This window comes from Vulpes vulpes, chromosome X (genome assembly GCF_048418805.1).
Source record: "Vulpes vulpes isolate BD-2025 chromosome X, VulVul3, whole genome shotgun sequence".
In the NCBI taxonomy this organism is placed as follows: Eukaryota; Metazoa; Chordata; class Mammalia; order Carnivora; family Canidae; genus Vulpes; species Vulpes vulpes.
Window position 1 is genome coordinate 57,036,491 of NC_132796.1, and position 17,903 is coordinate 57,054,393.

General features: G+C 38.3%; 1 protein-coding gene across 1 annotated transcript in view; it reads right to left on the bottom strand.

Annotated features, from left to right (window-relative positions):
• Nucleotides 1–940: 940 nt before the first annotated feature.
• The window catches only part of CYSLTR1 (cysteinyl leukotriene receptor 1), a 34,158-nt gene continuing 17,195 nt past the window's right edge, over nucleotides 941–17,903 (bottom strand). The window contains exons 2-3 of the mRNA XM_025985016.2: nucleotides 12,346–12,428; nucleotides 941–2,320 (exon numbers count right to left, since the gene is read on the bottom strand). Of these exons, the coding sequence (XP_025840801.1) occupies nucleotides 1,271–2,293 (1,023 nt within the window). The 5' untranslated portion in view covers nucleotides 2,294–2,320; nucleotides 12,346–12,428 and the 3' untranslated portion in view covers nucleotides 941–1,270. The remainder of the gene's footprint in view (nucleotides 2,321–12,345; nucleotides 12,429–17,903) is intronic.

A 17,903-nucleotide genomic window follows, 5' to 3' on the forward strand; every position in this document is an offset into this window, starting at 1 on the left:
AAGGGGTTGCAACATTAGTAGTGAAATAGAAGTAACATACACATGGCAGATTCAGATAGAACTTCTCCTTTCATAGCTTTATTTTTTTCACCATTATCATTTATTTCCTCTGAGGTAACATGCCTTTTGAAACAAAGAATAAAGGAACAGACCACACTTCAGCAAAAGCTTGCCCATGAATATTATATTTCAGCCATAATCAAGTTGTGTTTTAATAACAAAGCTTCCACTGTAATATAAAACCCACTGTAAACATATCCTTGATATTCCTGTCAACATGCCAATAGAGAAGAAAAAGTATAAAATAATAATAAGACTTATAATTAACTTCCACTCATAAGTGCATATCATAGAGCAAAATCTCTGACATACTTCTTAAAACACCTTGTAATATGAACATTCAAAGTTTTATTCGGAAAAACCACTATAGCTAGTTTTGATCCCAATAATAAGCATATGGAAAAGTAGAACCCTTTCCCTCTTCTTTAGATAAATTTTAAATTACTTCTGTTCATTTATGGGAATGCCAGTTGTCTGGTTTTTAAGGAAGAATCGTATGTCATGTAGGGAGAGAATTCTCTGTAAGAACTTCAATAAGCAACAAAAACTCCACCATTCTCTTTTGAGGGCCTGGGTCAGGAGCAGAAGAAAATTAGACACAAACTGGCTTTTGACCAAGTTCATATTCCTCAGATTCCAGAATACACATTGCATGGAACCATTTGGGCCATTTGGCTGGATACTAGGCTGTTCTAGCACTTGCATATTCTGTTTTGGAAGAAATGGCCCTACTTTGCGTAGTCAGTCAATACTACAAAGGAAGAGGGTGACAGGACATTTTATGTAGCTCATGAACTGGGTAATTCTAGTTCTCATTTGGTGGCATGCATACAAAGGAATATATTAGGATGATTGGGAAATAATTGCTAATTTTGTATCTTAAAGGGCTAGTTCTTATCCTTTGTGAAGCATTTGAGAGGAAAACCTTTGGTCTCAGATCCATTTTTTACAATGCCAAGACAAAAATATTCTTCACCTTTCAGTGAGTGATCAAAAACCACTTATAATTTAGTTCATAGTTGTGGACTGAATTTTTAACACTTAAATATCTTTAGAACCTGTAACAGTGTGGATTCATAAATGCAATATATTTATAGGCACACATTCAGTTAAGTATTTGCAATTTATTAATGTAAATTCTCATTTTTATTGTAGATAATTTGAGATAATACTTATTTGGGAAACTTTTTTCATTGGAAATGGGTTTAAATTACTCTTTACATATTTCTTCTCCTTTTTCTGGCAAAGAGGCCTTTTTCTTGGGTACATAAGTCACACTGGACAAAGAATGCTTTCTAAATGTAGACAGTCTTCTCCTAAAGTTCCCCCCTGAAAAGAAATATAGGAGAGGGTCAAAGCAACAATTGGATGCAGCCAGAGACAAGGTTATGACCACTGACTTTTGCATTCTAAGAACAGAATCACAGGGTTTAGTTTCATTGTGTAAAAAATGAAGGTGGATGGTGCGTTGAATATGATATGGCATGAAGCTGATCAAAAAGGCAGCTGTCACAACTATTATCATTCCTATAGCTTTTTTACGACTTGATAGATTTTTCTTCATGGAATTTTTAAGTAAGGTTAAAATGATCATTGTATAACAGGCAATTATAATAACAAAAGGAATGATAAATCCTACAAACAATGACACATAATGCAAGACCAAAACATGATTTTTAGCCTGATTGTCCTGTGGAGGCTCAAAGCACTTGGTATTGTTTTTCTCATCTTTGTAAGATGTGGACAGCAAAAATGGAGAACTGGCCAAAATCACAAAAATCCAAATGCCAAGACACACAAACCTCGCTTTCTTCTGGGTAACCAAATTAATGTTCTGGACTGGGAAAACAATTGCAATACACCGGAAAAAGCTCATGGCTGTCATAAAGAAGATACTACAATAGAGGTTGACATACAAGGCATAGGTGCTGAGGCGGCACAAAAAGTCACCGAAAAGCCAAATGCCTTTGTGAACATAATAGACCACACGGAGAGGCAATGTACACACACACAGTAGATCTGCTACTGCTAAATTAATCATGTATACTTGGAAAGCTGACTTCTCATGATATGTTTTGATGAGGACATAGAGCACAAAGCTATTGCCAAAGAAGCCCACAACGGAGATCATAGAGTACAAAGTGGAATATACTTGATTGCGGAAGTCATCAATAGTGTCATTGCACTTGTTATTATTGGCAGAAGATACTGTCGGATTCCCGACTCCATCCATGTTTCTCTAGGAATGTCTGCTTGGTGCCTACAATATACACACAAACATATAATTCTTGTCAATTATTACCAGACAAAAAATACAGGAAGTACTAAGATTTCACTTTATATTGTCATTAAATATACTTTCTGATCATGGCAGGAAGCACAGGTGATGAGGCAATAAAGAGGGATTCAGCCGCATCTTGCCTACAGGGAAAGGGTTTGAATCTTACAGGCATTAAGAAAAGTCTTTTTCCTTCTTTTTCCACCCAGTTTACCTAATGAACTTCCTGTTAATCTTCAAGACTTAAATTAGCTCTGCTTTTTTAAAGTCATATTACTCTAGTACTATTCTGTAAATCTTCCTTTTTTATTTTATTTATTTATTTATTTATTTATTTATTATTATTTTTACATATCTTTTATATGGAGTTCAATTTGCCAACATATAGCATAAAACCCAGGGCTCATCCCATCAACTGCCCCCTCAGTGCTCGTCACCCAGTTACCCCATCACCCTGCCCACCTCCTTTTCCACTACCCCTTCTTCATTTCCCAGAGTTAGGAGTGTCTCATATTCTGTCACTCTCACTGATATTTCCACTCATTTTCTCTCCTTTCCCCATCATTCCCTTTACTATTTTTTATATTCCTGAAATGAATAAGACTGTATAATATTTGTCCTTCTCCAATTGACTTATTTCACTCAGCATAATACCCCCCAGTTCCATCCACGTTGAAGCAAATGGTGGGTATTTGTCATTTCTAATGGCTGACTAATATTCCATTGTATAGATATACCACATCTTCTTTATTCATTCATCTTTCTATGGACACTGAGGCTCCTTCCACAGTTTGGCTATTGTAGACATTGCTGCTATAAATATTGGGATGCAGGTGTCCTGCTGTCTCACTGCATCTGTATCTTTGGGGTAAACCCCCAGCAGTGCAATTGCTGGGTCATAGGGCAGATCAATTCTTAGCTCTTTGAGAAACCTCCACAGAGTTTTCCAGAGTGATGGGACCAGTTCACATTCCCACCAACAGTGCAAGAAGGTTCCTCTTTCTCCACATCCTCTCCAACATTTGTTGTTTCCAGTCTTGTTAATTTTCACCATTCTTACTGGTGTGAGGTGGTATCTCATTGTAGTTTTGATTTGTATTTCCTTGATGGCAAGTGATGTGGAGCATTTCTCATGTCTATGTTTTCCTCTGTGTAGTTTCTGTTCATGTCTTTTGCCCATTTCATGATTGGATTGTTTCTTTGCTGTTCAGTTTCATAAGTTCTTTATAGATCTTGGATACTAGCCCTTTATCTGATACGTCATTTGCAAATATCTTCTCCCTTTCTGTAGGTTGTCTTTTAGTTTTGTTGACTATTTCTTTTGCTGTGCAGAAGATTTTTATCTTGATGAAGTTGCAATAATTCATTTTTGCTTTTGTTTCCTTTGCCTTCATGGATGTATCTCGCAGGAAGTTGCTGTGGCCAAGTTCAAAAAGGGTGTTGCCTGTGTTCTCCTCTAGTATTCTGATGGATTCTTGTCTCCCATTTAGATCTTTCATCCATTTTGAGCTTATCTTTGTGTATGGTGTATGAGAATGGTCTAGTTTCATTCTTCTGCATGTGGATGTCCAATTTCCCCAGCACCATTGATTGAAGAGACTGTCTTTCTTCCAGTGGATAGGCTTTCCTGCTTTGTCGAATATTAGTTGACAATAGAGCTGAGAGTCCCCTTCTGGATTCTCTATTCTGTTCCATTGATCTATGTGTCTGTTTTTGTGCCAGTACCACACTGTCTTGATGACCACAGCCTTTTTTTTTTTTTTGACCACAGCCTTATAGTACAACCTGAAACCTTGCATTGTGATGCTCCAGCTCTAGGTTTCTTTTTTAATATTCCCCTGGCTATTTGGGGCCTTTTCTGATTCCACACAAATCCTAAGATGATTTGTTCCAACTCTCTGAAGAAAGTCCATGGTATTTTGATAGGGATTGCATTAAATGTGTACATTGCCCTGGGTAACATTGGCATTATCACAATTTTAATTCTGCCAATCCATGAGCATGGAATATTTTTCCATCTCTTTGTGTCTTCCTCAATTTCTTTCAGAAGTATTCTATAGTTTTTAGGGTGTAGATCCTTTACCTCTTTGGTTAGGTTTATTCCTAGGTATCTTATGCTATTGGGTGCAATTGCCAATGGGATTGACTCCTTAATTTCTCTTTCTTCAGTCTCATTGTTAGTGTATAGAAATGCCACTGACTTCTGGGCATTGATTTTGTGTCCTGCCACACTGCCGAATTGCTATATGAGTTCTAGCAATCTTGGGGTGGAGGCTTTTGGGTTTTCTACGTAGAGTATCATGTCATCAGCGAAGAGGGAGAGTTTGACTTCTTCTTTGCCAATTTGAATGCCTTTTATTTCTTTTTGCTGCCTGATTGCTGAGGCTAGGACTTCTAGTACTATGTTGAATAGCAATGGTGAGAGTGGATATCCTTGTCTTGTTCCTGATCTTAGGGGAAAGGCTCCCAGTGTTTTCCCATTGACAATGATATTTGCTGTGGGTTTTTCGTAGATGGGTTTTAAGATGCTGAGGAATGTTCCCTCTATCCCTACACTCTGAAGAGTTTTGATCAGGAATGGATGCTGTATTTTGTCAAGTGCTTTCTCTGTATCTATTGAGAGGATCACATCGTTCTTGTTTTTTCTCTTGTGGATTTGATCAATCACATTGATTGCTTTATGAGTGTTGAACCAGCCTTGCATCCTGGGGATAATCCCAATTGTTCATGGTGAATAATCTTCTTAATATACTGTTGGATCCTATTGGCTAGTATCTTGTTGAGAATTTTTGCATGTGTGTTCATCAGGGACACTGGTATATAATTCTCATTTTTAGTGGAGTCTTTGTCTGGTTTTGGAATAAAGGTGATGCTGGCCTCATAGAATGAGTTTGTAAGTATTCCATCTCTTCCTATCTTTTGGAACAGTTTTAGTAGAATAGGTATGTTTCTTCTATATATGTTTGATAGAATTCCCCTAGGATGCCATCTGGCCCTGGACTTTTGTGTCTTGGGAGGTTTTTGATGAATGCTTCAATTACCTCCCTGGTTATTGATAGACTTGTTCAGGATTTCTATTTCTTCCTGTTCCAGTTTTGGTAGTTTGTGGTTTTCCATAAATGTGTCCATTTCTTCTAGATTGCCTAAATTATTGGCATATAGCTGCTCATAATAAGTTTTCAAAATCGTTTGTAATTCCTTGGCATTGATGGTGATCTCTCCTTTTTCACTCATTATCTTTCACTCATGATCTTATTAATTTGAGTCTTTTCTCTCTTCTTTTTAATAAGGCTGGCTAATGGTTTATTTATCTTATTAATTCTTTCAAAGAACCACCTCTGGTTTTGTTGATCCGTTTCACAGTTCTTCTGGTATCTATTTCATTGAGCTCTGCTCGAATCTTTATTAACTCTCTTCTTCTGCTGGGTGTAGGCTTTTTTTGCTGTTTTTCTCCAGCATCTTTATGTTCAAGGTTAGCTTTTTTTCCCAGTTTTTGGATGGATGGTTGTGTTGTGATGTATTTCCCTGTCAGAACTCCTTTTGCTGTATCCTAAAGATTTTGAATGTTTGTGTCTTCATTCTCATTATTTTCCATGAAACTTTTTAATTCTTCTACAGTTTCCTGGCTGACCCTTTCATCTTTTAGCAGGATGGTCTTTAACCTCCACATGTTTGAATTTCTTCCAAATTTCTTCTCGTGATTGAGTTCAAGTTTCAAAGCATTATGGTCTGAAAATATGCGGGGGACAACCCCAATCTTTTGGTTTCGGTTAAGACCTGATTTGTGACCCAGTAAGTCGTCTATTCTGGAGAAGGTATCACGTGCATTTGAGAAGAATGTGTATTCAGTTGTATTTATTTATTTATTTATTTATTTATTTATTTATTTTTTATATTTTATTTCTTTTTTATATTTTATTTATTTATTTATTTATTTATTTATTTATTTATTTATTTTAATCTTTATTTATTTATGATAGTCACAGAGAGAGAGAGAGAGAGGCAGAGACACAGGCAGAGGGAGAAGCAGGCTCCATGCACTGGGAGCCCGACGTGGGACTCGATCCCGGGTCTCCAGGATTGCGCCCTGGGCCAAAGGCAGGCGCCAAACCGCTGCGCCACCCAGGGATCCCTATTCAGTTGTATTTAGATGTAAAGTTCTGTAAATGTCTGCGAAACTGATCTGGTACAGTTTATCATTTAAAGTTCTTGTTTCTTTGGAGATGTTGTTTTTAGAATATCTGTCAATTACAGAAAGCACTATGTTGAAGTCTCCCAGTATTAGTGTATTATTATCCAAGTATGTCTTTACTTTGGTTATTAATTGATTGGTATACTTGGCAGCTCCCACATTAAGGGAATAAATATTCATGATTGTTAGTTCCTCTTGTGGGATAGGTACTTTAAGGATGATATAGTGTTCCTCTTCACCTCTTACTACAGTCTTTGGGATAAACTTTAATTTATCTGATATGAGATGGATGGCCACCCCTGCTTTCTTTTGAGGACCATTTTGGATGGTAAAAAATCTCCAACCTTTTATTTTCAAGCTGTAGGTGTCCTCATGTCTAAAATGAGTCTCTTGTAGACAGCAAATAGATGGGTCTTGCTTTTTTATCCAGTCTGAAAAAGGCGCTGATGGGCGCCTTTTGATGGGTTCATTAAGCCCATTCACGTTCAGAGTGACTATTGAAAGATATGAATTTAGTGTCATCATGATACCTATTCAGTCCTTGTTTTTGTGGATTGTTTCCTTGGACTTCCTCTTTCTTTAACAGAGTCTGCCTTAATAGTTCTTGCAGAGCTGGTTTGGTGATCACATATTTTTTCAGTTTCTGCCTATCTTGGAAGCTCTTTATCTCTCCTTCTATTCTAAATGAGAGCCTTGCTGAATAAAGTATTCTTGGCTGCATGTTCTTCTCATTTAGGACCCTGAATATATCCTGACACCCCTCCTGGCCTGCCAGTTCTCTGTGGAGAGGTCTGCTGCTAATATTACTGTTCTCCCAATATAGTTTAGGGATCTCTTGTCTCTTGCTGCTTTAAAGATTTTCTCTTTATCTTTGAAATTTGGAAGATTCACTATGAAATGTTGGGTCAGAATGTTAAATGGTTTCTATTGATTTTAGGAGGGGGATCTCTCTATCCTGGATCTGAATGCCTGTTTCTCTCCCCAAGTTAGGGAAGTTCTCAGCTATGATTTGTTCAAATACACTTTCTTGTCCTCTGTCCCTTTCGGCGCCCTGTGGAACCCCAATTATACATAGATTTTTTCCTTCTGAGGCTGTCATTTTTTTTCTCTTAACCTTTCCTCTTGATCTTTTAATTGTTTTTCTATTTTTTCCTCAGCTTCCTTCCTTGCCATCAACTTGTCTTCTATGTCACACACTCATTCTTCTACCTCATTAACCCTCATTGTTAGGACCTCCAGTTTGGATTGCATCTCATTTAATTGGTTTTTAATGTCTGCCTGATTAGATCTAAATTCTGCAATAATGAAGTCTCTTGAATCCTTTATGCTTTTTTCCAGAGCCACCAGTAGCTTCATAATTATGCTTCTGAATTGGTTTTCTGACATCGAATTGTAATCCAAATTCTGTAACTCCGTGGGAGAGAGTAGTGTTTCTGATTTTTTCTTTTGTGGTGAGTTCTTCTTTCCAGTCATTTTGCTCAGTGCAGAGTGGCTAGAAACAAGTTGTATTGGAAAAAGGAATGAAAAAGAGAAACAAAAAAGGGCGAAGCCAACAAACAAAAACAAGGCAGGGTATCCTCTGATTCCATATACTGTAAGTTCCCAGGCTTCCCCTGGAGCTTTCCAGCACTACTTAGTTAAGAACTTGCTCTTCCCCTGTCTTTCCAGCTGGTGTTCTGGGGGTGGCGCCTGCTGTGCTGATTCTCAGGTTTGTGCACCTGGGGGAGCTGCCCCGTCCCCTGCCAGGTGCATGACTCAGTGGGAGCTGTTTATCCTGTGATGCCCTTGCTCCCTGGTAGCCCCTCTCAGTCCCAGGAACAAGGTGACACCAGGAGGAAGGAACAGTGGCGGTGGCCAGCTCTCCAGCCCTGGAGTCAGTTCCAGTAGTAACTACCTCAGTCTCCCAGGACGCACTTGCCGGGATGCTCCGGGGGCGGCAGATGCGGATCTACACAGCTCGGGGCCGCCTGGTGGCAAGAGCGTCCTTCTGCCCTGTGTCCTCCTGTCCTCCGCCTGTCCCAAGGGGAGTGCCAGATCCTGGGCTGTGTCCCCCAGCGCTTTGGGTTTCGGGGTCTGCGCAGCTGGAATTGCTCTCCTGGGGCTGTGCAGCCCTGTCCCCTTGGAACCGCCGCCTGAGCCACTGCCTGAGCTGCCCCCAAGGCCCCACTAGGTGCGCACTCCAGCCCTTTAGGGAGCTCGGCCCATGGTGTGTGGCACGCTTTCCCCAGGGTGCACTTCCTGTGTTAGTGACCCCGGGAACCTGGGGGCTCCACTACTCCTGGGATCCTGCCCAAGTTCCCTGTGAGTGCCTTTCCATCTGGGAAGATTGGTAAAGTTCCTGCCTCTCTGGGACGGGGCTTTCCTGTACTGGAGGCTCTTGCAGCCTGGCCTTAGCCTGGCTCCTCGCAGTTACCGCCCCCCCCCCCACACACTGGATGCTTATTTATTTATTTATTTATTTATTTATTTATTTATTTATTTCCGTCTTCCTACCTTGATAGAAGCACGAACTCTTCTCACTGTCGCATTACAGCTGTGCTCTCTTTAAATCTCAGGATGAATTCATAGGTTTTCAGGATGATTTGAAAGTTATTTAGGTAAGTTGTTGGGGATAGGTGACTTGGGGATCCTATTTTTCTGCCATCTTTCCCTGCCCCCTATATCTTCCATTGAACTGGGTTTTTCTATTAGATCAAAGCTTTGAAGATGTAGTTCCATAAATATAAATATCTATCTAGCTGCCATCTAACCATCTATAGCTATTTATCTATCATCACCTATCTATTTGGCAGAGCATTGAATTCTCTTGGGGAATAAAATCTATGTGAAAATGCTTGTTTCTTTCAAGACGAGGGCTTCCTAGGTAACATCTGTTGGTTGATACTTATCTGATTGTTTTAATGAGGGGAAAAGTTCCAAAGAAGTAAAACACATTTATAAAATTTGCACCATAAGTAAGTTTCTGAGGAAAGATGTAGCATACATAGTTGAAATATATTTTCTGGGTAAAAATATTGTTGTAGATGTTCATCCTTATTCTCTTCTTAGACTCACTCTCAAAGTCTTGCTATTCAACAATACTTGGTCATTTCTCTTACACCAAAAGGCTGTTACTTGGTGTAGCTTAGTTAAGCTTTATCAAGACAGTCAATTAAGGCAGTAACCAAGGTCTGATCAGATAGATCTAGGGATGAGACAACATAGAAATAATGATATTTAGTGTTCCTCTAGATTCTTTTATTCTTTAAGAAAGTGGGAGCAACTCACCAATGTAGAATATGATGGATAATCTTTTTATTTTGTGGATAATATTTGTTCAAAATCTGATTTCTTGGGTTTTTACATAGCTCTTACTCCCTAGTAAGAGAGAGTTGGGGTTAGTAAGGTGTAAAGACTACTTGAACATGCAAGAAATCCCAACAATGGATGAGACTGATCTTGTCTCTGATTTATAGGTACAGAGACAGACAACTATCGTAGTGGTTGTAGGTAGGATATAACTTCCACATTTCCTACTGCTAACAGCTTGATTAGTTGCTTCAATTTCGCCTTTTATTATAAAAGGTCATTATTTTTCGCCAAGAACTCTTGGTATATGACAAAAAAAAATGAGGATGAAATCATTCTGAAGGTGGATATCAAGATCAAAGAGAAAAATGAGTTGACTATTCTCAACTTCTGCATTATTTCTCAGTTTCCTTTCCTTTCACCATTGATTCTCTGAACACAGATGCAATTGTGGAAAAGAAGGAAACTGCCTAAACTGATTAAAGTCTTTCTGTTAACCTTGTTGCTAAGCTTTTCCACAAATTGGGCAATTTTATGATGAGGCACTAGATGGTGCTGTTGAGATTTTTGATAAAACCTTTGTTTTAAGAACTACTCTTGACTATTATTTATAAAGGGAATATAAGGGAAGGGAGAAGAAATGCGTGGGAAATATCAGAAAGGGAGACAGAACATAAAGACTCCTAACTCTGGGAAACGAACTAGGGGTGGTGGAAGGGGAGGAGGGCGGGGGTGGGGGTGACTGGGTGGTGGGCACTGAGGGGGGCACTTGACGGGATGAGCACTGGGTGTTATTCTGTATCTTGGTAAATTGAACACCAATAAAAAATAAATTTATTATTAAAAAAAGAACTACTCTTGAGAGATAATTACCATCTGTCATTCCTACCACCATCAATTCTCACTACATACTTCTAAAAACTATAGAATAATTTTCCATATATTGGAGCTTCCAATTATGTCATATTCTGTTCTAAAGCCTTCAATGGTCCTTGAGGGCTTTCAGAATAAAATGCAAACTTCCTGGCCTGATATTTAAGGCTCTCTATAGTCTGGTTGCAACTAAAATTTTCTAGCTTCTCTCTCACTTTTCTCCTTTACACATCCTGTAGTTCAATGAAACAGATATTTTACTATGCTAGGGACATGTGCTACATGTTTTCTCACTTGACTGCCCCTTTTCATGGTATTTATTTTTCCTGAAATATTCTTTCCTCCATCTATGTGTATACAAAAACTACCTACCCTTTAGCTCAAATTACACTCTTCTTGACTAAGACTTTTCTCATCCTCTTTCCAAAGTAATTTCTATCATTTTCCCTTCTAGGGAACTCTAAATTTCTCTTTCAGATCAATGATTTGTATGCATATGTTATCTTCCCTTACAGACTATCTAGTTGACATATAAGAAGGCATGTCACACAGGGTTAACACATGTACTTTATTTAACTATAAATGCTCAATAAATGTTAACTGAGTGAATGGATAAATGAATGATGAAGAAGTTTGTCATTTTAAAGTATTATTTGTCATTTAAAACCACTTAGAATTATCTTTGCATTCCATTATAATTTAAAAACTTTACAGCCTCAGACCCTAAAGTTGCTTCCTAAAATATTAAGGAAGGAACTAAATCATAATACTAAGTATAAGATTAAAAACATTTGTATCTTGACATAGAATAATCACTTATTTATTTTTCTGTTAAATATTATAAATTCGACATTCCCAGATCTTGTTTTTTGTTTTTTTAAATAATAAATTTATTTTTTATTTGTGTTCAATTTGCCAACATACAGAATAACACCCAGTGCTCATCCCCTCAAGTGCCCCCCTCAGTGCCCGCCACACATTCACCTCCAACCCTTGCCCTCCTCCCCCTCCACCACCCCTAGTTCGTTTCCCAGATCTTTGAATAAAAGATGTGAAATAAAACTGATAAATAAATTAATGGAAAATGGATGGTCATTAGTCACATTAATAACTTTCCAGTCCTTAAAGGTCAAAATAAGCTTTGCTAGTAATGTTGTTATTTAGGTTCAATTGTTTATAACTTAGTCAAATCAATAACGTATATTAGGTCATAAAAAGAAAGTTGTAAAACTTTCAAACGAGTAATGAACCCTAGAGGGATAGAGATCACTTAGTCCAAGCCACTCATTTCATGAATGATGATTTTGCTTGTCTTAAACAGCATTTAATTCATTTTTATAGATTTTTTTTGTGATCCTCAAATAATAAGACCCAAACCATATGGATTCAGAGATACCTAAGATCACCTACCTGCCTTCCAGCAGCTCATAGTCTGGTGAGGGGAGAGAAGTGATAACTCAGCAGTATGGAAAGTTTACAATACAGTATGGTAAGAACTATTTTAGAACAAAGCAAATGGGCTATTAATCGGTTAATATAAACAAGCAATAAACACACATAAGATTATTTTTTGTACAGATGACAAAGGAAGTTACTTTGTTAGGATAATTTGCAAGTTGAAGAAACAAGATTGATTTAGAAAATGGAACCATACCTCTTTCTGACACTGCAGTGCCTTTCACGAATTTTCCTAGTTGGTGGTCAGCTCTTATGATGTAATTTCAGATGAAGCCTAAGCTGAAATCATAAGATTGAAAAAGGAAGTCAATGACCTTAGAAGCAATCCAGAAGGGTCATGGGAGTTTAGTGGCCTTAAGTACATATCCAGGGTGTGTCATAGGACATCACAGCCTTACTGACAGATTTAGAGCTAGCTATTAGATTCTATGCCTCCTTTTTCCCCCTCCATTCATTTTTAAATTCCCAGAGAAGGGAACTTGGAATACTGACCAGAGCTGATCACAGATATTTGTTACTTTGTTCAGGAAACTTCTGTATCTAAAGATGAACCCAGTATTATAAAAATACTCCTCTATGTAACCATATTTTCCCTATTTTCTCTTCTAAACTGTTTGTTATTAAGTTCAAAGGGGAAATAATTTGGAAGTTCATATCGAAGGACCTACTTTGCTAGCAAGATAAGTTAGAACATTAAAAATATCAAATATATCTGTCTAGAACGGCTTAAGGACAGTTTTCCTTGAAGAAATGACAGATTAGGGGATCCCTGGGTGGCTCAGCGGTTTAGCACCTGCCTTCGGCCCAGGGCATGATCCTGGAGTCCTGGGATCGAGTCCCACATCGGGCTCCCTGCATGGAGCCTGGTTCTCCCTCTGCCTGTGTCTCTGCCTCTCTCTCTCTTTGTGTCTCTCATGAATAAATAAATAAAATCTTAAAAAAAGAAATGATGGATTAGAAGACTTTAGACTCTTCTCCCTAAAATCTCATAGTAGCAGATATTGTTTATATCAGTAATTTGGCATATATTATATACCTTCAGAAATCAACTGTCTTATAGTTTGTATTGTTAACTTTTCATAAGTATATGCTTCAATTAAACTATATCAGAAAATCTAACAAAGTGTAACAAATCTTAAAGAAATGAAAAAAGAAGGGATTTTTTGAAATGGTAGCAACTTGAACACAGCCCTCCCCCAATTTGTATTCCCCTATGGCAATTTTCATCCTTGTTTGAAAGGGCGACACAGCCTGGCCACTTACATTTAGTTGTGGCCTAAGTACCAAAAAAATAAGCACCTTCTAGTTTATTCTTTTTTTTTTCTTTTTCTTTTTTTCTTTTTTTTCTTTTTCTTTTCTTCTCCTTTTTTTCTTTTTTTTTCTAGTTTATTCTTAGCAAGTTTAAACACACTGGGCTTTTTTTGTTGTTTTAAGATTTTTTTAAATTAATTTTTATTGGTGTTCAATTTACCAACATACAGAAAAATACCCAGTGCTCATCCCGTCAAGTGTCCACCTCAGTGCCCGTCACCCATTCCCCTCCAACACCCACCCTCCTCCCCTTCCACCACCCCTAGTTCTTTCCCCGAGTTAGGAGTCTTTATGTTCTGTCTCCCTTCCTGATATTTCCCAACATTTCTTTTCCCTTCCTTTATATTCCCTTTCACTATTATTCATATTCCCCAAATGAATGAGAACATACACTGTCTGTCCTTCTCCGATTGACTTATTTCACTCAGCATAATACCCTCCAGTTCCATCCACGTTGAAACAAATGGTGGGTATTTGTCGTTTCTAATTGCTGAGTAATATTCCATTGTATACATAAACCACATCTTCTTTATCCATTCATCTTTCGATGGACACCGAGGCTCCTTCCACAGTTTGGCTATTGTGGCCATTGCTGATAGAAACATCGGGGTGCAGGTGTCCTGATGTTTCATTGCATCTGAATCTTTGGGGTAAATCCCAAACAGTGCAATTGCTGGGTCGTAGGGCAGGTCTATTTTTAACTCTTTGAGGAACCTCCACACAGTTTTCCAGAGTGGCTGCACCAGTTCACATTCCCACCAACAGTGTAAGAGGGTTCCCTTTTCTCCGCATCCTCTCCAACATTTGTGGTTTCCTGCCTTGTTAATTTTCCCCATTCTCACTGGTGTGAGGTGGTATCTCATTGTGGTTTTGATTTGTATTTCCCTGATGGCAAGTGATGCAGAGCATTTTCTCATGTGCATGTTGGCCATGTCCATGTCTTCCTCTGTGAGATTTCTGTTCATGTCTTTTGCCCATTTCATGATTGGATTGTTTGTTTCTTTGGTGTTGAGTTTAATAAGTTCTTTATAGATTTTGGAAACTAGCCCTTTATCTGATATGTCATTTGCAAATATCTTCTCCCATTCTGTAGGTTGTCTTTGAGTTTTGTTGACTGTATCCTTTGCTGTGCAAAAGCTTCTTATCTTGATGAAGTCCCAATAGTTCATTTTTGCTTTTGTTTCTTTTGCCTTTGTGGATGTATCTTGCAAGAAGTTACTGTGGCCGAGTTCAAAGAGGGTGTTACATGTGTTCTCTTCTATGATTTTGATGGACTCTTGTCTCACATTTACATCTCTCATCCATTTTGAGTTTATCTTTGTGTACGGTGAAAGAGAGTGGCCCAGTTTCATTCTTCTGCATGTGGATGTCCAATTTTCCCAGCACCATTTATTGAAGAGACTGTCTTTCTTCCAATGGATAGTCTTTCCTCCTTTATCGAATATTAGATGACCATACATTTCAGGGTCCACTTCTGGGTTCTCTATTCTGTTCCATTGATCTATGTGTCTGTTTTTGTGCCAGTACCACACTGTCTTGATGACCACAGCTTTGTAATACAACCTGAAATCTGGCATTGTGATGCCCCCAGATATGGTTTTCTTTTTTAAAATTCCCCTGGCTATTCGGGAATATCTTTTCTGATTCCACAGAAATCTTAAAATAATTTGTTCTAACTCTCTGAAGAAAGTCCATGGTATTTTGATAGGGATTGCATTAAACGTGTACATTGCCCTGGGTAACATTGACATTTTTACAATATTAATTCTGCCAATCCATGAGCATGGAATATTTTTCCTTCTCTTTGTGTCTTCCTCAATTTCTTTCAGAAGTGTTCTATAGTTTTTAGGGTATAGATCTTTTACCTCTTTGGTTAGGTTTATTCCTAGGTATCTTATGCTTTTGGGTGCAATTGTAAATGGGATTGACTCCTTAATTTCTCTTTCTTCAGTCTCATTGTTGGTGTATAGAAATGCCATTGATTTCTGGGCATTGATTTTGTATCCTGCCACGCTACCAAATTGCTGTATGAGTTCTAGCAATCTTGGGGTGGAGGCTTTTGGGTTTTCTATGTAGAGTATCATGTCATCGGCGAAGAGGGAGAGTTTGACTTCTTCTTTGCCAATTTGAATGCCTTTAATGTCTTTTTGTTGTCTGATTGCTGAGGCGAGGACTTCCAGAACTATGTTGAACAACAGTGGTGAGAGTGGACATCCCTGTGTTGTTCCTGATCTTAGGGGAAAGGCTCCCAGTGCTTCCCCATTGAGAATGATATTTGCTGTGGGCTTTTCGTAAATGGCTTTTAAGATGTCCAGGCAAGTTCCCTCTATCCCAACACTCTGAAGGGTTTTGATCAGGAATGGATGCTGTCTTTTGTCAAATGCTTTCTCTGCATCTAATGAGAGTATCATATGGTTCTTGGTTTTTCTCTTGCTGATATGATGAATCACACTGATGGTTTTACGAGTGTTGAACCAGCCTTGTGTCCCGGGGATAAATCCTACTTGGTCATGGTGAATAATTTTCTTAATGTGTTGTTGGGTCCTATTGGCTAGTATCTTGTTGAGAATTTTTGCATCCATGTTCATCAGGGATATTGGTCTGTAATTCTCCTTTTTGGTGGGTCTTTGTCTGGTTTCAGAATTAAGGTGATGCTGGCCTCATAGAACGAATTTGGAAGTACTCCATCTCTTTCTATCTTTCCAAACAGCTTTAGTAGAATAGGTATGATTTCTTCTTTAAACGTTTGATAGAATTCCCCTGGGAAGCCATCTGGCCCTGGACTCTTGTGTCTTGGGAGGTTTTTGAACACTGCTTCAATTTCCTCCCTGGTTATTGGCCTGTTCAGGTTTTCTATTTCTTCCTGCTCCAGTTTTGGTAGTTTGTGGCTTTCCAGGAATGCGTCCATTTCTTCTAGATTTCCTAATTTATTGGCGTACAGCTGTTCATAATATGTTTTTAAAATCGTTTGTATTTCCTTGGTGTTGGTAGTGATCTCTCCTTTCTCATTCATGATTTTATTAATTTGAGTCTTCTCTCTCTTCTTTTTAATAAGGATGGTTAATGGTTCATCTATCTTATTAATTCTTTCAAAGAACCAACTCCTGGTTCTGTTGATCTGTTCCACAGTTCTTTTGGTCTAGATATCATTTAATTCTGCTCGAATTTTAATTAACTGTCTTCTTCTGCTGGGGGTGGGGTCCATTTGTTGCTTTTTCTCTAGTTCCTTTATGTGTAAGGTGAGCTTTTGAATTTGAGATCTTTCCAGTTTTTGAATGGATGCTTGTATTGCGATGTATTTCCCCCTCAGGACTGCTTTTGCTGCATCCCAAAGATTTTGAACGGTTGTATCTTCATTCTCATTAGTTTCCATGAATCTTTTTAATTCTTCCGTAATTTCCTGGTTGACCTTTTCATCTTTTAGCAGGATGGTCCTTAACCTCCACGTGTTTGTGGTCCTTCCAAACTTCTTGTTGTGATTAAGTTCTAATTTCAAGGCATTATGGTCTGAGAATATACAGGGGACTATCCCGATCTTTTGGTATCAGTTCAGACCCGATTTGTGACCCAGTATGTGGTCTATTCTGGAGAAAGTTCCATGTGCACTTGAGAAGAATGTGTATTCAGTTGAGTTTGGATGTAAAGTTCTGTAGATATCTGTGAAATCCATCTGGTCCAGTGTATCATTTAAAGCTCTCATTTCTTTGGATATGTTGTGCTTAGAAGACCTATCTAGTATAGAGAGAGCTAGATTGAAGTCACCAAGTATAAGTGTATTATTATCAAAGTATTTCTTCAGTTTGGTTATTAATTGGTTTAAATATTTGGCAGCTCCCACATTCGGGGCATATATATTGAGGATTGTTAAGTCCTCTTGTTGGATAGATCCTTTGAGTATGAGATAGTGTCCCTCTTCATCTCTCACTATAGTCTTCGGGGTAAATTTTAATTTATCTGATATAAGGATGGCTACCCCTGCTTTCTTTTGAGGACCATTTGAATGGTAAACGGTTCTCCAACCTTTTATTTTCAGGTTGTAGGTGTCCTTCTGTCTAAAATGAGTCTCTTGTAGACAGCAAATAGATGGGTCCTGCTTTTTTATCCAGTCTGAAACCCTGCGCCTTTTGAGGGGGTCATTAAACCCATTCACGTTCAGAGTTACTATTGATAGATATGAGTTTAGTGTCATCATATCTATTCAGTCCTTGTTTTTGTGGATTGTTCCACTGAATTTCTTCTTAAAGGGGAATTTTAAGAGTCCCCCTTAAAATTTCTTGCAGAGCTGGTTTGGAGGTTACATATTCTTTCAGTTCCTGCCTGTCTTGGAAGCTCTTTATCTCTCCTTCCATTTTGAATGAAAGCCTTGCTGGATAAAGTATTCTTGGTTGCATGTTCTTTTCATTTAGGACCCTGAATATATCCTGCCAGCCCTTTCTGGCCTGC